This window comes from Cucurbita maxima, unplaced genomic scaffold (genome assembly GCF_002738345.1).
Source record: "Cucurbita maxima cultivar Rimu unplaced genomic scaffold, Cmax_1.0 Cma_Scf00031, whole genome shotgun sequence".
NCBI lineage: Eukaryota > Viridiplantae > Streptophyta > Magnoliopsida > Cucurbitales > Cucurbitaceae > Cucurbita > Cucurbita maxima.
In genome coordinates this window covers 1,219,236-1,246,071 of record NW_019272047.1, presented here as the reverse complement: position 1 = coordinate 1,246,071, position 26,836 = coordinate 1,219,236, and the positions used below count along the sequence as shown (strand labels likewise).

Genomic DNA, 26,836 nt, shown 5'->3' with positions numbered 1-26,836 from the left:
GATTAAGATCTTAAGAACAAGATAGACGAAGAAAATGAAAGAAAAATTCATCGAATACTTCAAGAACTCAGCATGGCCAACATCAGACCAAATCGAATGAAAACAATCTCAATACCAGTAAAATCGATGTAAATTACGACCTCATTGTTGAAGAAAAACTCAATTCTGTTCATCTTCAACCGCCATTGCTAAAAGATCCGAAGCATATCAGTGGCTGAAATCCACCGCTACCAGTCTTGATTGAAGCTCTACAGTTATGGCCGTCTTCGTTTCAGATCTGAAGATGTCAGTCACATCTTGTTGGCGCGTGAAATTTAAAATTAAAATCATTCAAATTACGCGACCGCATTCGAAGAACGCAAGCAAAATAAATTAAAGATAATATTTTGTATGAAATAAATTCAATAAATGATTTGTTTTATAAAATTATTATTAATTATATTATACGTCATAAATAGCCGAATAAAATACATCAAATTTATATATAAGATTTCATATTATAAATATAATGTAATAAACATATTTGTAATCAGAAAATATACAAAAAAATCTCCTTTTTTTTTTTTTTTTTGTCAATTTATAGTAATTATTTCAATCAACAAAATATAATAAATTATTGAATCCCGACTCCACAAAAATAAATAGAGAATTTTACCGAACAAGCTTCCACCCGTCCCCATGGACATTTCTATAGGTCGGATGTTAAATTTCTATACCAATTTAAATTTTTATCCAATAATTAATATACAATATATATATATATATATATAAATAAAAATTCAAATAATCGATCAAGAGACAACAAAGAGAAGAACATAAACTTCTTTTAGAAACTTCCGCTCAGCTCAGCTCATCTAAAATTCACTGAAATGCTGATGATTTTATAGCATTCCTTGACGCCCAACGCCCATCTACCACATGAGAAAAGCTAAATTTGGACTAGAAAACCTGGCCATCAATGAAAGAATTGAAGTAATGAATCACATTTCGTACAAATTATACAGAAAACGATATCATATTTTACACCTATGAACGGCTGTGAAGCACGTAACCTAACCAAACCGAACCGAACTGAACCGAGGTGCATGCTCTTCAAGGGGGAAACAGCAGAGCATTTGATCCAATAAGTCAGGGACTATACTCTACCCAATTGCCAAAGCTCAAGAATCTTTGCTTCAGTACATTCCTTTGAAAACAGGATTAGTTCGGCATATGCTTGCACCGTACTCATCATATTCTGCTTTTGTGTGACAAGCCTGCATTGAAATTGAACAAAATTAGTTCATTGATTAGAGAAACAAGTGAACTGGTCGATTTCCAACATTGCATACGAGATGAGACCATATGCAAGTATCTATTGTATCTAAGTTATCAATACTGTGAGATCTCATATCGGTAGGAGAGGGAAACAGAGCATTTTTTATAAGGGTGTGGAAACCTCTCCCTAGCAGACGCGTTTTAAAAACTTTGAGAGGAAGCCCGAAAGGGAAAGTCCAAATAGAAGAGTATCTGCTGGCGGTGGACTTGGGCTGTTACAAATGGTATAAAAGCCAGACACTGAGCGATATGCCAGCGAGGAGGGGGTGGACACGAGGCACTGTGCCAGCAAGGACGCTGGGTACCAAAGGGGAGTGGATTGAAGGTTCCCACGTCGATTGGAGAAAGGAACAAGTACCAGCAAGGACGTTGGGCCCTGAAGGGGGTGGATTGTGAGATACCACATCAATTGGAGAGGGGAATGAAACATTGTTTATAAGAGCGTGGAAACCTCTCTCTAACAGGCGTATTTTAAATAACCTTGAAGGGAAGCTCGAAAGAAAAAGTCCAAAAAAAGACAATATCTACTAGCGGTGGACTTAGGGCATTACAAATACTCTCTAAGCATATTATAAGATTATTGATAAGTTCCCCAAGAGTCGCTCTACGAACACTTGGGAAGCTCTCGTGTCAAAGAACAACCGTTTCCAATAAACTACTTGAACGAACAGACTCGTTAAAAGAAGTGCAATCTTTGCAGACTCATTTCTCCCTATTTTATCAACCGAATGCACCCTTCCCCAACCCACCAGACAAGAAAAGCACCTAACAGGAATCAAAATCGATAGCCCTTCCGAAGAACGTTGTAATTAGCATATCATACTTTCATATAAAGGATATAGCATACATACCGCGAAAAACTCAGGAGTTGATGCAAGAACAGAACCTCCAAACCAGACGGCAAAACTCTGGATGGGATGGCTAACAACATTGACTTCCACTGGATGCGACTGAAAATGGGACAAAAATTACCAATTAATGTCCTTTAATACTATAACCAGAGTTCTTAAAAAGAACAACATGACAATTCTCACTTTTATTTCCCCTCCTAGTCTAACTTCGGACGCAAGGATCCGAGCATCCACAATTTTCTTCAAGTCTCTTTGTAATCTCCTATGGAAGTCCTTGAACATAGTTGAGCCTCCAGATAGAACTATATTCTAAGATAAACATAAAATATATTTAATAACAGAAGAAGACTTTTGTAAAGAATACGAATCGACTCAATGTAAAACAGTCATGGAATATGTCTAAGCAGTTCAAATAAACTTGCTCTAGAAAGGAGTCACTCCAAGCAGTTCAAACAGTCCTGGAATATGTCTAAGCAGTTCAAGAGTGAACAGAAGTGTATGGGAATTGGAACCAAATGGCATGTTCTCCAGGAGCTCCTAACTCCATGATCTTGCCACTCACAGGACCGAGGACCCCCCCCCCCCCCCCCCCCCCCCCCCNCCCCCCCCCCCCCAATCTTTTTTGACAGTGTATGGACAGACCATTACCCAAAGAAAGCAAAATTTATTCATTAGGAGGTTAGCCACAAAGCCAGATACCCACAACAAGCTACAACGTAGGATGCATTTCATGAGTATTTCGCGACATGGGTACTCCATTTGCAAAAACAACAAAGAAACATGAGCCATATATTTTTCGTACGACATTTTGCTCAGCGGTCATGGGGAAGGATCCTCCCTTATATTAATTGTATACAGCCCTACTAAATGATCCAAATCTCCTCTTTTACTCACTCGCAGGACACCCTGTGGCCATGCAAGAACGGTCGATGCTTTTTGCTAGAGCATTCTACTGGATTACATGGCCAAAAAGAAATCAAAGGATTTCTCAGGGGAAGAACACTCGTTTGATCATTATTTTATGCCTTAATTGACTTGGTTATTTCTGAGTGTAAATGCTCTCCCAAGTAAATGCACACACAATGTAACAAACGTTCAAAATGTCTCCCAATAAAAACGACTAATATCATCAGATCGATTGTTTCATCATAATCAGACGCAATAGTTTGTCCAGGCTACTTTACCTTGTACAATGCTCTTCTGGTATCAATTGGTGCAGACTGTATACACCTGTCTATTACTGTAGGCAAAGGGGTGGTAAACTCGCTGCTATATATTTCAGGATTGAAGAACACCTGAAGATCAAAAAAGATCACCAAGTAGTAGTTCAGCACTATCTGTTTATAATTAAAATTGCAAAGTGAACACCATGATAACAATAACTTTCTAATCATCGTAGCCTAACCCAGACATGCAATTACAATATCTACCATGAAATTCATCGTGATGATATAAGCTAAAAGCAAACCTCAGGACCAAGAAACCGTTCATAGCCAATATCACAAGAGTACGGTGCGCCGGTCTTAGGTTTAATACCCTTCCAATTCTTTAGGTATTTGCCTGGCTCTCTATCGTGCTTATTGAACTCCTGAAACCAATGACACACAAACCTGATCAAATCATCAACACAGAGATATGTCGAGAAGCTAACAAAACTATAACAGAGTAGGTTGAGAAGTGAGTTGTTCACTTTAAACCAAGTTATGATTGAAAGGAGTCTTAAAGAGGTGCTATTTTTGGTTTCTACCAAGATTTATAAATTAAGTACAGTAAAGTTCCAACCTTGACAATGTCGGAACAGGTATAGCAATACATTTCCTTGACTTTTCTGGCCACTTCGAAAGAGTCCTCCGGTGGTACATTCTCTCCTCTTTCCTAAACGGAACAGTAAATTTGCAAGAGTTTGTGAGCCCAACAATAAGCAACGGCTCATTCCATAAACTAAAATTAATGAAAATAATAAAATAATAAAACCCAACGTTCTCTACTTGTATCCTCAATTTTGCTAAGCTTTTGATATCAACATGCCCAAAACAACATAAATATGAAGTACACAGTTGAACTTCAACAACAATATGCACACTTCCAAAAAAAAAAATGAACCCACAAAAGAAAGTTCCATTAAAGGAAGGGACTTCAATTAAGTAAGACAAAACCTAAAGACATTAAACCTTACTAGGGACCACACCTCTGAAGGGTCCCTCTCAACGTTCTATTGTTACTATCGCTCGGAAGGCCCCACAATAAAGGGCATGTCTCAACTTGCCGCCAAAACCTCCCCTTCTTACGAAAAGGCAAATGAAGGAGGAACCAATTGATCATTTCCCTACCGCATCTTTGTCTGGCACCCTAAAAACCAAACTGTCCAAAGAACAAGTTCCAGACTGACCACGCAAAATCACAGCTCCACAAAAAAATGATCCCGCCTTCCAAAAAAGGCATCTTTCTCACTAGGCTTTCAAAAGTTTCACTCGTCCCTCGATACTTGCCAGGTGAATTCTTTGGAATTTTTACTTTTCACCAATGAGAAATATTAGACTCACAAGGCAGAGAGGGATGCAATAACTAACGAAAGAGCGAACTACAAGAAAAGCCCTCAGACATGCTAGAATTGTAATAACAAATATCCCTCGTCTTAGGCTTAAATTGAAACTTTTCAATCAAAGAAAGAAGAGTTAGAACACTCATCATCAACTTCTCGTAAAAGATAAATGATAAATGATAAATGATATAAACAAGGAAACATGAAGCAGAGGGGGTGATCCCCTATCCAATTATCTCCATTATCTTCCCAATATACAGTTCCTCCCCATTGCAAACCACACAACGTTCTACCCCTTCCTGAAGGAAATTTCACATCAACTTCTTCATAACCTTACATACCTTGCAAAGTGCACAAAAATGGGAAAATAAGTAAATTAGGATACTGCTAAGCACCGAGCTAATGAGAAGTCGCACTACCACCTTTAGAGAAAAAAAAACTTTGTTTCAAGAGGCCAGTTTTTTCATCACCTTGTCCATAACCAGACTACAAAAATAAAGGCTTCTAGGATTACTACAAAGAGGAAGACCCAAGTAAGAAGTAAGAAAGACACTGATTTCACACCCAACGAAAGAAACCCATCTACCCAATTTGTCGGCCTCACAGTTCAAACCTAGAAGTTGACATTTACCCCTTTTGATTCTAAGCCCTAACATAGCTTCAAAGAACGCAAGCACATGGTTCAACATATTAATAAGGATCGAGTGTTGAAGTGACCTAGTATAGCTCCAAAACCAAGATCTCCATTTGTAACAACTAGTTGGTGCATGCTATCAGATCTCAAGCAACAAGAGGTTGTCATAACTTCACAAAAATACCTACTATTTCATTTTTACCATGAAAGTTACTTTTTACATATGCCACCACATTTTCACTCGATCTAAAGAAAGGGCCACTAGTTACCATTTCATCACAAGAATTAAAGAATCAAATAAGCTCGGCTAAGTATCAACAAGCTAGTTATCATTTCTTCACAAGAATTAACAAATCAAGTAAGCTCGGCAAAGTAGAACCAGGCAAAACCATGAATATCAGATCATCAACACATCGTCTTAAAAAAAAAAAAAAAAAAAACACTACCTCATTATGTCCAATAACATGGATGTGGAAGAATGAAGGATTCACACACAAACAGCACAGTTAATCAGTCAACAGTAACAAATATCAAATAATGAAAACTTAGCAAAAGACATTCCTCTAAATAGTTCCATTTCCACATTCTTAAGACTTTCCAGTAATAACATGCTGGTGCCAGTGATACATAGATTAGGTAGTAGCAGTTGATAAGGACAGGGTTTCACAGTTGACCTCAAGCACTATACTGGACCCTCAAAACAATCAAAATACAGTTCTTAAACCAAAAGAAGACGAAGAAGAGAACTAAAGAGAAACAACATACCTTCATGAGCTGATGGACAAAGAGTGTCACGTCTTTGCCAGCAATGGGAATTGACCTAATGCTGCTCCCAATAACATAGCCATCTGCAACAGGCACAATATGAGAAGCCCCATCTCCAATGTCCACTACAACCCCTGTCATCTCACACTAAGATAGGCTACTTGTCAAATCCATGAGCAAAAGATTAATGCAAATTAAGACACATAAAATAATATTCGCAATGAAAAAGATGATTACAACTAGGTTTCTTTTAAAGATTCACAACAGACATAGAAACAGAACGGTGGATCTTCAAACAGATAATGATAGATTCTGCCCTTTCCTTCTCTAGTTGTGAAGTGGCTTAATTATTATTATTTTTTTGGGCAAAACGTTATGACTATTCAATAATAGTGAAGTGGCAAAATCTTTTGGGAAATTCCTTTCCCACGAAGGGAAAAAGCAAGAAATACAAGTCCACGCTAAAATAGGATAAAGGGATCCTAGCTTTTTATTTTGGAGGCAGCTTTACTAAATCAAAAAGGTGCTGTACAGGAATGAAGAAGTGGACAATTGCCATCATAATCAACTGTTTGAAGGAATCTAAAAACCTCTCAAGCAAAGCCTCCAAAGAGTAGCAACTGCTTTGTGGGTATTTTAAAAAACACTTAATAGTTGCAAAATTTGTGCTTTTAATCATCTAAAATCAAGAACAATATTTAGAATTGTCTGCAAATTACACACCAACCTTAGATGTAGTATATCCGGCAGCAAGAGCAAGCACGGAATTGACAGCAATATAAAGACCCGGCACGTTGAATGTCTCGAACATGATTTCACCCGTATACTCTCGGCTCTCGGGTGCTGTAAGGGGGCTCTCTGTCAAAAGAAAATAATGATCCTCCGGATCACACCGCAAATAATTAAACATACACTGCTGCCAGAGCCGCTCCATGGCATCCCAATTGTAAACCTGACCATTTCGAATTGGATAACTGAGATTATAAGTACTACTAGATCGCGACTTAGCCAGCGCTTCATCTCCAATAAAGAAATCAAGATCTGCCATTACACCAGCATTATGCTGCGCAAGCCAATTCGCTTTTGACGAATTTTTCGATTGGTTTAAGAACGATTCGTTAACTGCAACTACACTAGGAACAATAAAACACGGCTCTACATTGCCGGCAAACCCCATTTTAGTATATCTGAAAACGAAACAATAACAAAAACAAAAAGTTAAAAAAAAAAAAAAAACAGCATTAGATAGTTCAACCAAACAGACGGTACTCAACTACAAACACCAACATTAATGAAATTAAGAATCAAAGTTCATACTGGGCATTTCGTCGAACAAGTAATAGCCATCACCACAACCCCCCCCCCCCCCCCCCCCCCCCCCCCCCCCCCCCCCCCCCCCCCCCCCCCCCCCCCCCCCCCCCCCCCCCCCCCCCCCCCCCCCCCCCCCCCNCCCTCCCTCCCCCCCACCACCCAACCAAACTCATAGACATTGTAGATAGAATGTTAAAGGATACCCGGTGCCACTGTCGATTACTACAGCGGGGCGAGCGCCAGCTGGGTCCATGCGGAAAAGGGAGAATATCGCAAAGCTCGTTGTTGTCGACGGTAAGAAGAAGATTCTGGTAATGGAAGTGGACCTGCAACTGAGATCCGGAATATGGTCGAAAACAGAGGAACATGGTCATCAACGGCGCTCGAATAAGCGCGATAGAACAAGATAAGAAGAAGAAGACGACGAGGACGTTGACGGAGCAGTAGCAGACTTGGATCGTAAGCGAACGGAGCGACTCAACGCAGAGCTTGATAACTTGTAATCAATTATCGCACCAGCCATTTTCGTTTTCAATCTCTAAGAACAATAAGCGAAATTAGTGAATCGAAAAACTCCGACAAACTTCATAATCATTGTTTGTTGCCGATGCTTTTCTTCGCAATCGAACAAAACGCAATCACTTGGGCGACCTCTGTGGGTTTCGGGGTTGGGGCTTTTGCTTTTTGGAGCAGACAATTTTGTCAGAAAGTATATATGTCATTTTTCCATTTTCCGCCGTTGGATTCCACCTCAAATGGAGCATCCACAGCCGTCCGATCTCTTTTTCTTACTTATGGGCCCACTCAAATTCAAAAGACTCCGACATCCGCCGGCCCAATGGGCCCTCCTTCAGCAATACCGGATTCAGCTCATTTTTTATTTTTTAAAAATAGTTTGGTTAAGGAAATATCTTTTATACCTTAAATGAACGTCTCATGCATACTCGTCCAACTTGTCAAGTGTCATGGTCATGTTTCTCCAAGGTATGTTACATGTAGCTGCATGACGGATATCTCGATCATGCTTATTCAATACGTGTCAATATGAGAGCGTATGACGGGTAGCCAAAATCATGAGTACACTCGTCAGGACTAAAATGCCCTATAGGAAGATGTTACGAATTACCGATTCTTCTATCCAAGTTATATGCTATCAAAGTCGTTTATTGTTGCTTATTTGCTTTTAGCTTATAATATTATTTTTTTTAAAAAAATTGTTTTTAACTCATTTCATCGCTCACGTTTTCTAAAAATTTCTCTCAAACGTGATTCGAAGTTCGAGCATAGGTTGGTATTGTCAGTACAATCCAAATTTCGCATGGCTAACTTGTTTATTGGATTATAACAAGTACCGCACAATCGCTATCCTGCTAATGCAAGAGAGCCACTATGACACCAGTCGCCCCTCAATTGTGGCTTGTCCTCGGCTCACTTCGGCTTGGCATATTTGATGTATTCGACTCGGCGTTGACCTATTTGAAATCTCATACCCTTTCTTAACATGAATCGTCTCGGAGTCTTCCTTTATTTTTTTTTTTTTAATGCTTTCACGAGAATTTAAGGTCAGTATGATCTCTCTTTGGTCAATCAAGTTACTTTTTAGCTAAAGGTTGATTTAGTTGACACTGTTAGATGACTTGAATCGAATATTATGTCTTACCTCGATGTCGTGGGTCCACATTGGATTGAATAAGAATTTGAGGAGCAAACTCATGTAAGAGTCTTTGCTAATAGCTTGGTTGGACGACTTTTGTGATGTGTGGTAATACGTGTCTTGTGGCCCTGCACGTATCATGATTATGATTGTTAGTAAGTGTTATGTCATGCCATGCCATTGTTATAAACTATGCTATGTTGTGTTATGTCATGTTACACGTTGTGTTACTAGGTTAACACAATTACTACGAGACATGAGGAAGCCATGTAGGTTAATGATGAAAGATATGCATGTCTGGTTGGCTCATTATGTCATGAATGTATTGGAGGTTTGATTTGCATCATAAATTTATGCCATGATTTTAAGCTATGGGGACCTCATGTATTTATGATTAGTACGAACGTTTACCTTATGTTATCTATGCTTGCCATGATATTGTGTGGGCCCTTTTTTTCTATGGTGTCTAGTAGCATGAGCATGCAGTAGCTCAACGAAATGACCCAAGAAGTACGTATACGAGCCTACCTAATGAGTCTATGTGCGCGCGTGTGGGTCGTGTATAGGGAAATACTACACATCCAACTCTCTCTTGAACAAGCCATACCATGACGTTTTTATGAAAATATAGGTCCCACCATGTTGCATGTGATTGCATTTTCCTACCCAACATGGAGTTTCTCTTGTTGGATGTAAGTGTCTCATATAAGTTAATTTAGGAAGGGTCATGAGCTTATAATAAAAGAATACGCTATCCATTTGTGTGAGGCTTTTGGGGAAGCCCAAAGGAAAGCCATGAGAGCAAAGTGGACAATATCATACTATTATGGAGAGTCGTGTTCGTCTAACACTTCATATTGGTAAAAGTAAGGTCATGGGTCGTGTGTATATATATATATATTTCTTTAAATTCCATTTTTATAGACCAATGTGAAGGAAGGCGCAGCAGAATGCTGATAGCGGGAAAATATGAGGCAAGCCATACCCAAAATGGCGAGTGCGTGCTCCGTTGGTAGCTTCACGAGCTCACCCAATTGGCCCCGCAATGTTTCCAGCGTTTTCCGGCCACGGAGGACGGTGGTTCAGTCGAGAGTGGGAGGGTCTGGATTCTTTTTCAGGGCTACAAAACGTCGCCTTCTTCACAGCAAAACTGCTAAAGTAGCTATGGACAACGAATATTACTCGCGCAAGCTTACCTATAGCTCACAGGTTTACTTTCTACTGGATTCAATTTCTTAGGATTTGCATAATCTTAGATTCTGAGTTGATAGCCATATTCACAACACTAGCGAGTTCAGAAAAGCTTATAACTAATGGTGATTTGCTCATTCTCACTCGAAACCAAAATTTGTTGATATTGTTCATCAGTTGTCTTCGTCTTAACTCATAGCAGTACGAATCTGTTTTGCATTTTCTGTTTTTGGAGTACAAATAGTGATGGATTATTCTGGTAGGTAGGTTGTCCAATTTGGTGGTGAAGATTTCGTGGCGAGATTATTGGACAGAAAATGGGCGTTGGCTAACCCTGATTCCAAAATAAACAAAGTTATTCTATCAACTGAAGGTACAGATATTAAAGATTCACCAGCCAATCACTCGTGCTTGGCAGTAGATACTAATATTTGTACGTATAATGACCTGGCGAGAGAAAATGCTTCAGAGCAGTCATTCTATGTTGTTAGGGATGATTTGTTGCATCCGCTGATAAATGGCAACAAGGCAAGAAAACTAGATGGATTTCTACCTCTTATTGAAGATAATTTAGTGACGGATGTGGTAAGATTATATCTCTTTGGGCATATCAGGAAGCTTTTCTGTTGAATTGATTGTTCAAGGGCTGCAGTGAATGTTACTTCTATACAAGTTTCCATACATTAATATCTGTTGAAATGGTGGAATGTTGTAGAAAAGAATGCTTATGGACGATGAGTTTTGGTCTTTTTTTATTTTATTTATTCTGTATTTTGTGCTGAATAGTAAAAGGCTTTGAGGGAAAGAAATTCAATCCATGGTGACCACCTGCCTAGAATTTAATATTCTAGGTGTTTCTTGGCATCCAAATGTGGTAGGATCAAGTGTTTGTCTTGCGAGATTAGTCTAGGTGCGTGCTAAGCTCACTATATTTTAAAAAAAGAATAATGTAGTATTTAGATATTCTTACTTTAAATATATCCAAATTTAGGTTTAATTAGTTACCTGTATCTGTCTAAGCCAGCCAGTAGATATTGTCCTTTTTGCTTCAAAGTTTTTAAAACATGTTTAGCTCTCCTCCTCCACCAACATGAGATCTCACAGTTAGTCAAGTAAGTTTCTAATTACTATTACCATAGATTTTATGAGCAGTGGATTCCTTAGTTTTAGGAATTTCTATCAGTTAGTTATTCCATTCTAGGCTGAATTAAATGAGAAAGATAATAAGATTCAAGTCTATTATCCTTTAAATACCGTCATTTCTTGTTTATTTTTGTTTGTGACGTGATTGTGTATGATGTGGGACTCTGTGAGAGATACGTGTTTATTGTCTCTCAGGGTCATAAAAATATGTCTTCTTTAAGCATTTTATATTATGCAGATAGCTGCTGATGATTGGCATTGATATCACTCTTAAATTTTTGTTTAGAGGATGCATTTGGCGTATAAGTTCATCTACATTTCTTGGAGTTGATGGAACCAAAACTCTTTATTTTGTTTAGTTTTGCTCATAACTATGCCAGTTCTGAATCATGCCACCTATTAGCCCGTAGGAACAGGAACAATACACTGAATTTGAACCATTTTATAGGTTACATGTGGGGGTTGTCAAAGTGCACATGCAGCTGCTACTGGTAGGTTCTTTCCTGTGTGAAAAACTTATCTCCTTTTCGTTCTCTATTCTTTGCCCAAGTGTAAAACCACTAGTATATTACGTCAAGTTTTAGCGGAGTGACGAGAAAAAGATGGTGTTCTCAAGCATTAGGGTACATTTGGTTCAGCTTCACTCGTGCCACGGTGCTTGGACGTTTTCTTAAATACATATATTTTTCTCCCCGCAAAATAATATATGTGCTATAATTTACTCCAAAAGACTTAAAACTGACACAAAACGTATCTAAAAAGTGTAGAATATATAACGAGATATTTATACTAACATCTATCTTTTCCCTCTCATCTTCTTTGTCTTCCTTACTCCCATCTCGAGGCGAAATTGAGCCTGGTAGAAATTTGTTTCTGCGTACTGATTTTCTACTTTCAGCTGTTTTATGTGCAGAAAGAGGTCTGAGGTCACATTTACTTCTACGAGGGGAGCAACCAGAACTCCTAACTGGATACAACTTAATGTCAACTATATATGGAAACGTTACATATGTTCCCAGATCTATTTATGCCAATAGGGAAAAAATGCTCGAGACTCGAGCTGAGTTGGTTGCTGGCAGTAGTGGTAGTATCTTATGGTTCGATGATATTTTTCAATCTTCTATCATGAAGCAACCGTGTTCTACTACAAATTCTGTGCAAGTTGATTATGATTTTCATATAAGGGCTAGAAAGCATGAAAGAAAGGTCATAATTATCAATGAAGGAGCTGGAGATTCAATTGCCTTGCTAGGTAACTGAAAACCATTCTTTCTAAAGTGAGTGTACACGTTCCATCAGGCATATATTACATATTGTTTGAGCATCGATATAATTAAATTTATTATAACCCATCCGCTTAAACTTTTAGGTTGATTGATGATTTAACATGATATCAAAGTAGAATGTCTTGAGTTTGTAACCTTGTAATGTCATTTCCTTTCCAACTAATATTGTTTACTTACCCGGTCTTCTACAATGTTTTAAGCCCACAAATGAGGGAGAGTGTTGGAGTGTTTAACATAATTAAATTTAGCATAATCAATCAGTTTAAGATTTTGAGTTAATCGATGAATTAACACCTATTTACTTTTGACCCTCAGCATGAGGGATTGTTTTACATTTTTAGTTTTGGTCCTGAAATGAATTTCCGTAACATTGGCGTGGATATGAAATTCGAATCTAGACTTTGTGGCAGCCATTTAAACATTATGGGGAAGCATTTTTGTTTGTCGTTTTCCAGGATTTGTGTTTACATGCTGCAGTTATATTTGAATATTGCTTGTTGGCAAACCTTGACTTGCAGACTTGATATGGATAAAACAAAATCTTGCATGAAAATATGCCTTCCAGTTTGACTAACTCGGTGCAATGATGTAGTTCTATGGTTAGTATGTACGAGAATGGCTTGATCAGATACTCAGGCATAAATATGAACGTTGGTGGGAAGATTAAATAAAGTTTTTGAACTCTATTCTATTCTGTTTCACCTGAAAGTTAGAGGGCTAAAGAAAATCCAAAGAACTTGTGTTTTGAAAGTTCCTTAAATCACAATTCTGGAAAGCTGTAAACTTCCTCAAGATTATTTTTACTTCCATCTTTATTTAGCATGTTTTTATTTTTCGCTAAGGAAGCAATGTGCTTATCATAATGTATACACAATTACTTATCTAGACCAAGTCTTTATTTGTTCGTATTTCTTTTCAGGCATTCTTTCCTTGCTAAAAGTTCACGCTTTTGTAGGTTTAATTCGATTGGTGAACTACCTTTCTCAGGATCATTTACTTGGGAAACAGAGGGCTATTAAGTTCGTCGTTGATGCTGGTACTGGGACGACTGCTATTGGTTTGGGTCTTGGAGCTCTATGTTTAGAGTGTGTACACTGATCTGTCTGGTGAAATCCATCTGGGAATTGCATTAGTTTCTAACTTTTACTAATTTTCATTGAAACACTCTTTTTTTGTCATTCCTGCTAGGCTCCCGTGGGAGGTAACAGCAGTGATGCTGGCTGATAGAATTGATGGGTATAAGCGGCAGGAGAAGCGTTTGATTTCTGAATTCAAGAAGCATTTTGGCTATCCTGTTGGCCTAGGCGAGGATGAAGTAAATGGCGGAATTGTAAATTGGGTAGAGCGTTTCCGTCCAAGAAAGTGAGTATTTCGTTCTAATCTTGACCTCTTCTACCGTAAATTATTTTTCTCCAGGCTTGCATTTATGGTGGTATTCAGAACTGGCTCGGTGAGTTAATAGACCTGCAAAGATTACGTTTAAATCATATTCATTTTAGCAAAAACTAGAGGTTTCCAAACATAATAATATCGTAGTAATTGAATTAGGCTGCGTCTGTGTTATATTCTCTATCCCATCTTGTAGATTTGGCAATGTGCTGGTTGGTGAAGTGGAGACGTGCAAACAAATTGCTCAGGAAACCGGTATTCTTGTTGACCCTATTTACACTCTAGCTGCTTGGGAAATGGCTACTTTTCTTTCTCAAAAGGGAGCCAAAGTGAAAGCAGATGTGGTGATGCTTCACACTGGTGGTACCCTAGGCATGTTTGGAATAGCTCAAAGGTATAAATCTTACTTTAACAACCTCAAAAATGTTTAACAATTGTAGAATAGCAAGTCAGGTTTTATAAAAGCAATCGAGTTCTATCCCTTAACCTCCGCAATCTGTTTGATAATATGTATGGCATGAGTGCACCCTGGCAAGTTAATAAAATGATAAATTAGTATGCATACGTGTGCATATATATTTGACCAATTATATGTTTTAATCCTTCATGCTATTATGATGTCTAAAAAGTTTCACGGAGTGTTATGTCACTTGAGCTTTATCATCATCCACATTTAGGAAGTCAAATGCACATTTGGCCTACATTCTTTGGAGTTGCCTTTAGCTAGTTTTTTGTCGGAAGTTTTTTGTCGGAGGGCTGGTGTGAGATCCCACATCAGTTGGGAACAAAATATTTTTTTATAAGGGTATGAAAACCTCTCCCTAGATGTGGTTGTTGCCTGACCTTGCCGCAAAATCTATCTGGATTCTCTGGCTGTAGGATGGACCGGGGTACAGTCTGACACCGGTTCTCAGAGCGAGTCAAGCCAGTGTTCGTTAAAGTCCCTTAGTGGCGCGCTGGCACGTATCTGGGAGTAACCCTCTGCAGAAGGGGTGACAGGATGGGGCAAGAAGACCCAAATCTAAATATTTTAGGGAAGAGATTTAGATTTTTTAGGAGTAGATTGCGTAAGCTTATAAATACCCCCACCCTACCTAGGTTTTCATCTCAAGAAATACAAAATAGTAGTATTTTACAAAGTGTCTTGTAATCTCTTCTCAATTGGTGGTAATAAAGAGTGGGAGTGTTTCTCACGGAGAGTTGTATTCAACAAGGGAGTCATGGTTAAAGAATGGAGTGTAGTGACGGTCATGTCTTGAAAATTCATCTCAACGTAAAATGTGCTTTGTGAACACTAAAATGCCTCCCTCCCTTCCTTACTTGTCTAAGTTATAAAGTCTCAAAAGATAAACCAATTGTTGATACTAGTTTACAAAAGTACCTTTTCCTAGAGGGGTGTGTCATTGGGCAGGGAAATAGTTGTAGCAGTGGTGGGTAACTGAAATGATAAGGTCCCTCCCCGGATGTTGTGGCTTAAATAACGTTAACGGATTTAGAGGTTCCTCCGAAGGGCATCCTATTAGGAGAGGTTCGTCTCTGATACCATCCGTAACGGATTTAAAATCCTAGATCAAGGGCGTTAGAGATAGTCTTAGCATATCTAAATCATGTAGCCTTAAAATATCTGCACAAGTGCATTTGATCACATTGCTGTATTGATCAATCATCTTCATTAACCCAAGTCTATGATAATAAATGACGTTGATCTTAAGCTTTCAAACTGTCCAACCATATAATGTTGATGGAGAGGAGCCCATCATGAGGTCCTGTATGCATGTGATGGAAATACACACAACAAGGCGGGTATTATTTGTATTATTTGTGCAACAGCTCAAGCCTATTGCTAGTAGGTATTGTTCTCTTTAGGTTTTTCCTTTCGGACTTCTACTCAAAGATTTTAAAATGCGTATGTTAGGGTGAAATTTTCACATCCTTATAAAGAATATTTCATTCTCTTCTCCAATAATGATGTGGATTAGATTTCACCATCCACCCTCTTTAGAGTCCAACATCCTCTCTAGCACTCGTTCCTCTCTCCAATCGATGTGGGATCTCTCAATTGATACCATTTGTAATAGCTCATACCCACCGCCAGCAAATATTGTCCTTTTTAAGCTTTCCCTTTCGGGCTCCGTTCAAGATTTTTAAAATGCTAGGAAGATGTTTTCATCCTTTATAAAAAAAATGCTCTATTCCTCACTCCAACCTAGAGATCTCACAATTTCGTTTCCTTCTCCGTCACTTCTCAATCACGTTTTGTCTTCCCAACGAAAAAAGCTAACACTTTTTTCCCTCTACCAACAGCCGACACTGCATTTTCTTGAAGACTGATGAACAGTTGGGAGAAAAATCTTGAAACTGGACCAAAAAACAATTCCTTTCAAACCACAATCAGTCATTGTTTAATGGCCTGCTGCCTGTGCTACAGCAAGGACCCTCGAGTATTAAATGCAGCCAAACTCTGGTTTGAACTACACAATTTCGAAGGGAATCAATCTATACGGAGATATGCATGGAGATGATGATAAAAGCTTTATTAATTATATGAAATGAAATGTGATTATCCTATGGAGTCCCCATTGTCATTAATAAGCAATTTGCTTACATACATCACGTTTTTTATTTCCAACTTTGTCGAAACAAAAAATTTATGGATCTTGGCCCCATGAAGTGAATCCGTTGGAAAGAACTAGTAGATCAACCTTTAATGAGAAGAATTTTTATTTAGATAGGAAATGGGTAGCCATTGGCTAAACAGGAGCGTGGACAAGAGTTATTCCTTTTTCCTGTTTGATTCAAAGTATTCAAAATGAAGATATAATTGAGAATAGTTGAGATATGATTCAAATATTCAAACTACCAAGATTTTAAGAGATTTTATGAGATTGTTAGTAGATTTGAATTTATCTAGATTTCCATCATTTACTATTTCTAATCCAGTCTATAAGGTTATAAATACTTGAATTATGTAACCCTCTATGCATTGAGTCAGAAAACAATAAAGCATGGCAGCTTTGATTATTTTATCTATTCGTATCTCTTTCACTATCCCTTTTTCCAAGGAAAAAGGGATAGTGAAAGAGATAAGAATAGATATAATAGATGAATGCTGTATGCTTTATTATTGTCATATCTCAACTACTTAGAGGGTTACACAATTCCCGTATTTATAGCTTATACACTGGACTAGAAATAGTAAATCATCAAAATCTAGAAAAATTCAAATATACTAACAATCTCCTAAAATCTTGGTAGTGTGAATATTTGAATCATATCTTTTTGAATACTTTGAATCATATCTCAACACTCCCCCTTGATTTAAAGTTGCAGATGTAAGTACAAAGCTTTTCTTTTGATAAGGCCTTCGTAAATATGTCTGCTTTAACCCGTACAATGTCTGTCTCAGCTTATATGAATCATATCTCAACACTCCCCTTTGATTTAAAGTTGCAGATGTCAAGTACAGAGCTCTTCTTTTGACAAGACCTTCGTAAATATGTCTGCTTTAACCCGTACAATGTCTGTCTCAGCTTGTATACCTTTGTTTCTTTGTCTTTCTTTATGAATCCCTCTGGCGGTGTTACATAAACCTCTTCTTGTAAATCTCCATAAAACTTTTTGTTTGGTAGGTCAACCATATCCCATGTTCCATCTTTCTTAACGGACTGCATCTCTACTGCCATGCCTTTCTTCCCGTCTTCTTTTTCAGTTGCTTCTTCATAATTCATAGGGTCTGAAAGAGTAAGAGCAAATTGACATGATGCATATATGTCAGCTAAACATTTATACTTCCTTGGAGGTGTTTCATCTGAAAGTTCTTCAAGAGAAGAATTGCTGTTTAGTGATGCTAAAGATGATGAATTTGACACACTCTGCGTGGCAGTGGAGGCACTAGGAGATGCACTGGAGTTTACCCTTGTCTCTTCATTTGGAGAAACTTCAACTGTAATTTTTTGCTGCTCTTGTTCTTTACTCCAATCCCAACTCACATTTTCATTAAATATTACATCCCTTCTAACTAAAATCTTTTCACTGATGGGGTTGTATATGCCTTTTATTGAGTACAATAGCCAATGAAAATGCATTTTTCAGATTTTTCATCAAGCTTTTGATGAATTTGAGGATGTTTCAAAAACATAAGCAACACAACCAAAGATTCGTAAATGACTTACAGATGGTTTCCTTCCATGCCTTGCTTCATAAGGAGTTCAATTCATAACCGCCTTTGTTGGTGAGATGTTTAATAGATAAATAGATGTTGTTAGGGCTTCTGTCCAAAATTAGTTTGGAAGTCTTTTTGCTTGTAACATACTTTCTTGCCATCTCCACAATAGTTCGATTTTTTCGTTCAGCAATTCCATTTTGTTCTGGAGTGTAGGGAGCTGTTAATTCCCTTTGGATGCCATCGTCTTCACAAAACAGATTGATCTTTAGATATGAACTCGCCACCTCTGTCTGTTCGAAGAACTTTAATGTGACAGCCACTTTGGTTCTCTACCGTAGCTTTAAAAGTCTGGAACTTCTGAAAAGTTTTTGACTTATGTGGTAGGAAGTAAACCTAGCTCATGCGACTATAATCATCAATGAATAGTAAAAAATATATACTCCCACCCAAGGACTTCGTTTGCATTGACCCACATAAATCAGCATGAATTAGTTCTAGACAATGTGAAACTCTTCTAGCTTTTCCAATAGGAAAGGACTTCCTAGTCTGCTTGCCACAAATGCATCCTTCACATAAATTAGTTGAGTCAATTCTTGGTAATCTGAAAACCATACCTTTATTCCTGAGTATTTTCAGGCCGTTCATATGAAGATGTCCATATCTGAGATGTCATAATGTTGAGTCATCTTTCGTGCTAGTAGCAAGAGCAAAATCCTTCATGTTAGAAATATCAAGTGTAAACATCTTATTTGAAGTCATGACAATTTGAACTTTATGGCCTGATTTCTTATGTGTAATGACACATGTGTTGTCATCAAATAGAACTGAATGTCCTCCGGTCATCAATTGTCCAACACTCAATAAATTATATCCTAAATTAGGTACAAATTGAACATTATCTAATTGTTTTATCTTACCATGACTGATTTCGACTTTCACTGTACATTTTCCCTCAACTTGCATCTCTTTTGTGTTTCCAAGTTGCACCTTAATTTTTTGCGTCTCATCAAATTCTTTAAATAAAGATTTGGTGCCTGTCATATAGTTCGAGCATCCGCTATCAACAAACCATAAGTCATCCTTTTTTGGATTAGTATCCATGCACGCCATAAGCAGCTTTTCTTCTTCTTCTTCTTCATTATCTGCTGCAAAATTCATTCGTTGATTTTTATACCAACAATCAGATTTTGTGTGCCCATACTTTCTGCAATGGTAACATTGTATGACATTCCTTTGTTTATTGAATTGTCTCTGTCCATCACTTCTCCATCTACCCCTGTTATCACAATCACCATGGAAGCTGCGAAATCCTCCTCTTCTATGACTTCTACCTGCTAAATGAATATTTTCTCCTTTGTTGTTGTTGTCTCCTTCACCTATAGTGCCTTTTCTTCGTTCCTTTCTGATGCTCTATTGATTCTTGTCTCATGGGCCTGAAGCGAGCCCATCAATTCATCAACGGAGAGTATGGATAGATCCTTAGCTTCTTCTATGGCAGCCACCACATGGTCAAACTTTGGAGTCAAGCTTCTCAACACCTTTGCAACAATTGTTTCGTTTGAAATTTTCTCTTCATAAGTACGCATCTGACTGACTATTGTCATTGCTCTTGACAAAAATCAACAATTTATTCGCCATTCGTCATGAGTAGAGTTTCGAAATCACGTCTTACAGATTGCAATTTCACTGTCATGACCTTTGAATCTCCTATAAACTCCTACTGTAGAATTGACTATGCCTGCTTTGATGTGGTTGATGCTGCAATTCGTGAGAAGCTAGTCTCATGAATTGCTTGCTGAATAATGAATAAAGCCTTGGCATCGTTTTTCTTGGTTTCTCTTAGTCTCTCATTTTTTTACATTGTGGGTTCTAATACATCAACAAACCTATCCTCCACCGTCCCATAGCTCCTGCGATTTGAGCAAGGTCTTCATCTTGATGCTCCACCACTCATATTTCTCACCATTAAAGATCGGTAACAACGGTGCAAAGGAAGAAAAGTCAGCTATTGCCATTTTTGTTTTGTGAAAGAAAATAATCACTCGCCCTCGTGTCGAACGAACTTGGCTCGGATACCAAAATTGTTGGAAAAAGAAATAGTGAAAGAGATAAGAATAGATAGAATAGATGAATGCTGCAGTGCTTTATTATTATCTACTGACTTAATGCTTAAAGGGTTACACAATTCCTATACACTGTACCAAAAATAATAAATCATCGAAATCTAGAAAAATTCAAATCTACTAACAATCTCCAAAAATCTCTTAAAATCTGGGTAGTTTGAATATTTGAATCATATCTCAACTACTCTGAATCATATCTTTTTTGAATACTTTGAATCATATCTCAACATTCCCAACGCCCATCCAAGCCCAATGATATGAATCCGTTAGAAAGAACTAGTAGATCAACTTTCAACGGGAGAGAGTCTCTATTTAGATCGGAAATGAAGAGCCATTGGCTAAACAGAAGCGAGGACAAGGATTATCCCTTTTACCCATTCCCATTCTTGCGTGAAGTCCCCGAACCCAATTATTTATTTGTTTATTATTATTGTTCTTATTTTTCTTTTATTTACTTATATTGTTTTTAAAAAATTATTTTTTTAAATATTTATGTTTATTATTTTTTCTTAAATAATTTGTTTAAGAATAATTATTAACCTTCACGACTAAATAAATTTAAAATTTAAAATATTTATTAGTTAGAATAATTTTAATAGTTTGACTTAATAAAAATAAACTAAATAAAAACAATTAATTATCTAAGTAACTATGTGAATTAAAAAAATATTATTTGTTTGTATAAATTTTTTTATAACATTTCATTTCTTAATTTATTTATTTTAAATAAATTCAATTAATTAATTGATATAGTTTAAAATTTTATTAGAAATAAATTAATAATAATTTATTTAAATATATTTTTAATTTATTTTGACAAAAAAGTTATTAAATAAATGAATCGTTTATTTGTTAATTATCTAAAATTAAAAAATATAATAAAATTCTAATTCTTAAACCTAAAATAAAAATATTAAAAACTAATTTTTCTCTCTTACTAATATCATTATTTAACTTTTAAACATTTTTAAAAATAAAAATTTTAGTTTTTATTATTCATTTTTATATAATATCATTAACATTGAGAAACGTAAGTTGGTTGATGGACATTGTTAGACGAACACGACTCTCCACAATCGTATCATATTGTCCACTTTGAACATAAGCTTTTATAGTAAGCTCTCGTAGTTTTACTTTGGGCTTCCCAAAATGCCTTATACTAATGGAGAGAGTATTTTTTTTATCTGAGGTGTGACTTTCATCATTCAATAGACATTATTAATATTATATATATATATATATATATATATATATATATTTAAATATCGAGTTTGATGCTAATATAAAAATGATATTTTGAAAAGTGTTTAGATTTTTTTTTTTCTTTTTTTGTAAAATGATTTGCTGCAAGAGAATAAATAACTTTAACAAGTTGCATTTATTTAAAAAAAAATAATATTGCATTAAATGCAATATTTTATTATTTATAATGGATAAGTCAGCTAAGAATAGTAATCCACAAAAAGGATGAAAAGGTTAAAAAGGGGAAAAAGAAAATAATCCCATTGGTCAATATTAATATTAGGAAAGTAAATGTCACCCCTCAACATGATTATGAAATTAAAGAGATAAAAACAAATAAATAAAGAATAAAAAAAAGTCTCAAATTTAGTGGAAATTAATCCATAATTAAAACTTTAAATTAATCATAAAATTTAGTAGTAATTATATTTATTATAATTAAAAAAATAAATTTTATTCTAAAAATACCCATAAATTTATAGAAATTTTAAAAAGTTTTATTAATATCCTTTTTAAAAAATTAAAAATATTTTTATTGTTAATATTCTTAAAAAATAACTATAAAATTTTAAAGGTAGTATTAACCCCTTTAACCCATTTAAAAAAAAAATTAAAAAAAGTATTTATTGTTAATATACGGACGAAAAACCTTTTCTAAAAATAAAAAAAACCTTGAATTTTTAAAATTAATATTAAAAAGTTGAGAGAATTTACGAGATGTTAAACATTTTTTAATTCTTTTTAGACAGAGTAATAGATCCAGTGATATTTTTATTGATTTAGCCTATAAAAAAATTAAAAGTAATTTTGAAACAAATTGATATGAACCAAGAGACATCAATCATACAATATGCTTCAATGAAGATGAGAAGAAAATATTGTTGAAATTATCAAAAGATATTTCAATTCATGTCACATTGAAGAAGAATGAAGTTTCATGTTTTGAATTTAGGGTGGATTACCATTTAGAGTAATTTAGAGTTATTGTATTTCATTAATGTATTTTAAGACTTTTAATTTACTTTAGGTTACAATTACATGATCATGGTTAATTAAGGTCATTAAGAATGAATGTTACAACTCTTGGAATGCCTTTAGCAGTTTCATTTTGAGGCTATATAAAGCCATGTATGTTGTTTTTGTAAGAGACTTGGAAAATGTAGTAAAAGAAGTATTTGTGGTTTTCTTTAGCCAATGACTAAGTTTATTTGCAATTCTATGTAGTTTAGGTTGCATGTAGAATCATTCAAGCTCGACATGATCAATCTTGCTTGTGGAGTGATTCGAATCTCAGACAAGTGTTTTTGTCTTGAGATATTTGATCAACAAGAATCATTCAAGCTAGACGTGATCGAACCATGTTCTTGCCTTGAGATATTCGATCAACAAGATAATCTAAATTTTACTTCCTTTGTAGTGATTATATCTTATCACAAATTATTAATCACTATAATTTTTTTTTAATTTTAATTTTTAAAAAAGTTTAAGAATTTAAAATTAGAAATATTTTGTTAAGAAATTTAAATATATAATAATAACAATTATTATTATTATTTTTAATTTGGTGGTCCATTGGTGGTTTCCCGGCACTGCCATAGCCTCAAGGGGACCTCATAAACACCATAGAACAAACAAACAGATGATGTGAAGAGGAAGCTTCAAACAAAAATAAACTAAGTATTCCCATAGCCGCGTTTGAACAGCCTCCACTTGCCTTCTTCCTCACACTCCAAATGACCTATCTTGCCCTTCTCCACGTTCACTCTAACTCTCCGTTCGATAAAATAACGAAGGCTAAAATAGTAATTTCGCCGTCTCGAGTAACAACCCCTCACTCACTTTTTTTTGTAGCTCAAACACTCTTATAGTCATATAATGTTGCTTCATGGATTCTAAAACTAGATTGGATTGAACAGTACCTGGTACCTGTGAGATTCCACGTTGGTTAGGAAGGAGAACGAAACATTATTTATAAGAGTGTGGAAACACATTTTAAAAACCTTGAGGGGAAGTTTGAAAGGAAAAGTCGAAGGAAGACAATATTGGCTAGCTGTGAGCTTGAGCCGTTACCATATATCCCTACCCTGAGCTGTATGCTATCTAAGTCGTGGTACTTCTTTATTTGTTTATAGTCATATAATGTTGCTTTCTTAAATTTTTTAAGTCGTTTTCAAATGTATTTTCTCGCTCACGTTTTATAAACTGTTTCTCGACTCGATGCCTGAACATACGTTGTCGTTGTCCATAACGTCCAAATTTCTCACTGCTGACTTGTTTGCTTAGTTGGAATAAGTGTCACACAATTGCTGTCATGTTAGAGCAGGGGGGATTGTGACAATATTGACACGTGGCAGTCTCTTAATGGGCATCTTCCTATTCCGGATTCTCTATATATACCCTTCCCCAAGCAATCTCGCTGCCATTACCATTTCTTCATCTCCCTCTTCCCGCCGGCATGAGTGTCCGATCATGGCTAATCCCCTGTGCCACCGCCACTGCTACCGCCGCCGACTCCAATACGCCGCCTCAATCCTCCTCCTTCTCAATTTCCGATACGTCGGTAAACTCTTCGTCGTCGTCGACACCGACTTCCGACACTAGCTGCTCCACTCTCCAAAGCAATCTCTCCCTTCAATCCCAACCGTCCATTCCATCTCTCCAAACTCTCCCCACCGTCACCGATACCGGAAACGTCGCCGTTTCTCAACTTCACCTCGCCTCTTTCAAGCTCCCAATCTCCCATCTCGCCGTCCATGGTCCCCACCTCTATGTCGCCATCGCTCACGAAATCAACGTCTACGATCGATCCACCTACACCCACGTAGCCTCAATCAACGCTCGAGATTCCTCCTCCGGCGCCGTCAAGGGAATCGCCTTTCTCAACGCCCAAATCCTTACTTCTCATCAAGATGGAAAAATCCGCGTCTGGAATTTAACGAATAATCAATTCAAAAAGGTCAACACTCTCCCGACAGTCAACGATCGCCTCCGCCGCTTCATACTCCCGAAAAATTACGTCAACGTCCGCCGTCACAAGAAAGTCCTCTGGATTCAACACGCCGACGCCGTCACTGGACTCGCCGTCAACAGAAATTCGTTTTACTCTGTTTCTTGGGATCGGAGTTTGAAATTCTGGCAAGGCTCCGACCACCGCTGCGTCGAGTCCGTCAAGGCAGCGCACGAGGACGCCATAAACGCAGTGGTCGTCTCCGCCGCGGGGATTGTGTACACCGGATCGGCCGATCGGAGAATCAGAGTATGGTCGAAACCCGCGGCGGAGAAACGGCATATTCTGGTAACGACTTTAGAGAAGCACAAATCGGCGGTGAATGCATTGGCGTTAAACGACGACGGTTCATTGCTGTTCTCCGGTGCCTGCGACCGGTCCGTTCTGGTGTGGGAAAGAGTGGACGGCGCGAACCATATGGCGGTGATCGGAGCATTGAGGGGACACAAAAACGCGATTCTCTGTTTGATCTACGTCTCGGATTTGCTGTTGAGTGGGTCCGCCGATTGGACGGTCAGAGTTTGGCGACGTGTAGGAGATGGGAGTTTTAATTGCTTGTCAGTACTGGAGGGTCACCGGAAACCGGTGAAATCTCTGGTGGTGGTTTCCGACGGGTTGTCAAACGGCGTCGTTTCGGTGTGCAGTGGGAGTCTGGACGGTGAACTGAAAGCCTGGAAACTCTCGTTTTCGAATCTTAATGGAATATTAAATTAGAACAAATTTGTTTTTTTTTATAATTATTTTATTATTTTGAAAAAATTATTAAAATATGAATTTATTATTATTTTATTATTATTTTTGGCTGCCTATAAATATTATGAAGGTTTGATTATTTATGGTGTTGTTAGATAATTAATAAGAAATTAATTTTTAGTTCTTAATTTGTTAGATAATAATTAGATATGGATTTATATAAATATAGAATATAAGCATTATTTTTAATTTTTTTAAAAAAAATAAATGTTCGTCTCGAGTGGTTGATAAAAATTGAAAGTGAAGAACGTTTTTAATCTTACAATAGTCGAGAAGTAAACCGTGAAGGAGTAATAAACGTTCTTTTATTCTAAAATAAATATTTTTATTCCTATGATAATCTTAATAGGGGAATGTACGGATTAAGTTCAGGCTAGTTGGGTTGGTAACCCGAGAAAGGTAAACAACCAAATAGCCACGCTATAAGTTACCTTATTAACTTAAAAGTAGCCTAGGTTACAAAAAAATCAAATACTCTTCATTTTCACAAGAACCTTAAAATTAGGAATACATTAGGTTTATAAACCCTAGTTTTCGATTGGTCGGTGAACCAAACAAAAAAATAAAAAAAGTTTTAATTAGAAATCGTTACATTAGGTTATAACCCTATTTTCAGATTCGTCGAGCGAATACAATAAAAGAAAAAAGTTTCAATAAGAAATCGTTACATTAGGTTATAAACCCTATTTTCAAATTGGTCGAGCGAACACGATAAAAGAAAAAAGTTTCAATAAGAAATCGTTACATTAGGTTATAAACCCTATTTTCAAATTGGTCGAGCGAACACGATAAAAGAAAAAAGTTCCAATAAGAAATCGTTACATTAGGTTATAAACCCTATTTTCAGATTGGTCGAGCGAACACGATAAAAGAAAAAAGTTCCAATAAGAAATCGTTACATTAGGTTATAAACCCTATTTTCAGATTGGTCGAGCGAACACGATAAAAGAAAAAAGTTTCAATAAGAAATCGTTACATTAGGTTATAAACCCTATTTTCAGATTGGTCGAGCGAACACGATAAAAGAAAAAAGTTCCAATAAGAAATCGTTACATTAGGTTATAACCCTATTTTCAGATTGGTCGAGTGAACCGGACAAAAAAAAGTTTCAATAAGAAATCGTTACATTAGGTTATAAACCCTATTTTCAGATTGGTCGAGCGAACAAGATAAAAGAAAAAAGTTTCAATAAGAAATCGTTACATTAGGTTATAAACCCTATTTTCAGATTGGTCGAGCGAACCCGATAAAAGAAAAAAGTTTCAATAAGNAATTGTTGCATTAGGTTATAAACCCTATTTTCAGATTGGTCGACTGAACTCGACAAAAAGAAAGTTTCAATTAGAAATCGTTATATTAGGTTTATAAACCCTATTTTCAGATTGTCGAGTGAACCCGACAAAAAGAAAGTTTCAATAAGAAATCGTTACATTAGGTTATCAACCCTATTTTCAGATTGGTCG

The 26,836-nt window shown here is 36.6% G+C and overlaps 4 protein-coding genes across 7 annotated transcripts; 2 read left to right on the top strand and 2 right to left on the bottom strand.

The window, feature by feature from the left end:
* Positions 1-797: 797 nt before the first annotated feature.
* Positions 798-8,089, bottom strand: LOC111466308 (actin-related protein 3-like). 3 transcript variants are annotated; one of them, XM_023110913.1, is made up of 10 exons: positions 7,624-8,089; positions 6,837-7,296; positions 6,110-6,256; positions 3,951-4,043; positions 3,637-3,756; positions 3,353-3,463; positions 2,352-2,477; positions 2,169-2,267; positions 1,180-1,256; positions 798-1,132 (listed from the first exon to the last, which is right to left on the bottom strand). In XM_023110913.1, exons 1-10 carry the CDS (start codon positions 7,671-7,673, stop codon positions 1,129-1,131), a joined length of 1,287 nt encoding a protein of 428 aa, XP_022966681.1. In that variant the 5' UTR covers positions 7,674-8,089; the 3' UTR covers positions 798-1,128. The 3 variants fall into 3 exon arrangements, 2 of the variants coding, with proteins under 2 accessions (XP_022966681.1, XP_022966680.1); XM_023110912.1 differs by having other exon boundaries at positions 798-1,256; XR_002714355.1 differs by lacking the exons at positions 798-1,132; positions 1,180-1,256 and having other exon boundaries at positions 2,174-2,267; positions 2,352-2,470.
* Positions 8,090-10,005: 1,916 nt separating this feature from the next.
* LOC111466307 (D-cysteine desulfhydrase 2, mitochondrial) lies at positions 10,006-14,569 on the top strand. Of its 2 annotated transcripts, none has more exons than XM_023110911.1 (7): positions 10,006-10,283; positions 10,533-10,850; positions 11,857-11,899; positions 12,322-12,660; positions 13,650-13,779; positions 13,883-14,056; positions 14,280-14,569. In XM_023110911.1, exons 1-7 carry the CDS (start codon positions 10,044-10,046, stop codon positions 14,512-14,514), a joined length of 1,479 nt encoding a protein of 492 aa, XP_022966679.1. In that variant the 5' UTR covers positions 10,006-10,043; the 3' UTR covers positions 14,515-14,569. The 2 variants fall into 2 exon arrangements, with proteins under 2 accessions (XP_022966679.1, XP_022966678.1); XM_023110910.1 differs by having other exon boundaries at positions 12,307-12,660.
* A 2,930-nt stretch (positions 14,570-17,499) lies between these two features.
* LOC111466326 lies at positions 17,500-19,852 on the bottom strand. Its single transcript, XM_023110927.1, has 4 exons — positions 19,634-19,852; positions 19,450-19,579; positions 19,166-19,393; positions 17,500-18,134 (listed from the first exon to the last, which is right to left on the bottom strand). The coding sequence occupies exons 1-4, from the start codon at positions 19,850-19,852 to the stop codon at positions 17,500-17,502; spliced, it is 1,212 nt and encodes a 403-aa protein (XP_022966695.1).
* Positions 19,853-24,041: 4,189 nt separating this feature from the next.
* LOC111466561 (protein JINGUBANG-like) lies at positions 24,042-25,405 on the top strand. The gene has a single exon (XM_023111270.1). The coding sequence runs from the start codon at positions 24,069-24,071 to the stop codon at positions 25,332-25,334; it is 1,266 nt and encodes a 421-aa protein (XP_022967038.1). The 5' UTR covers positions 24,042-24,068; the 3' UTR covers positions 25,335-25,405.
* The last annotated feature ends 1,431 nt before the right edge of the window (positions 25,406-26,836 follow it).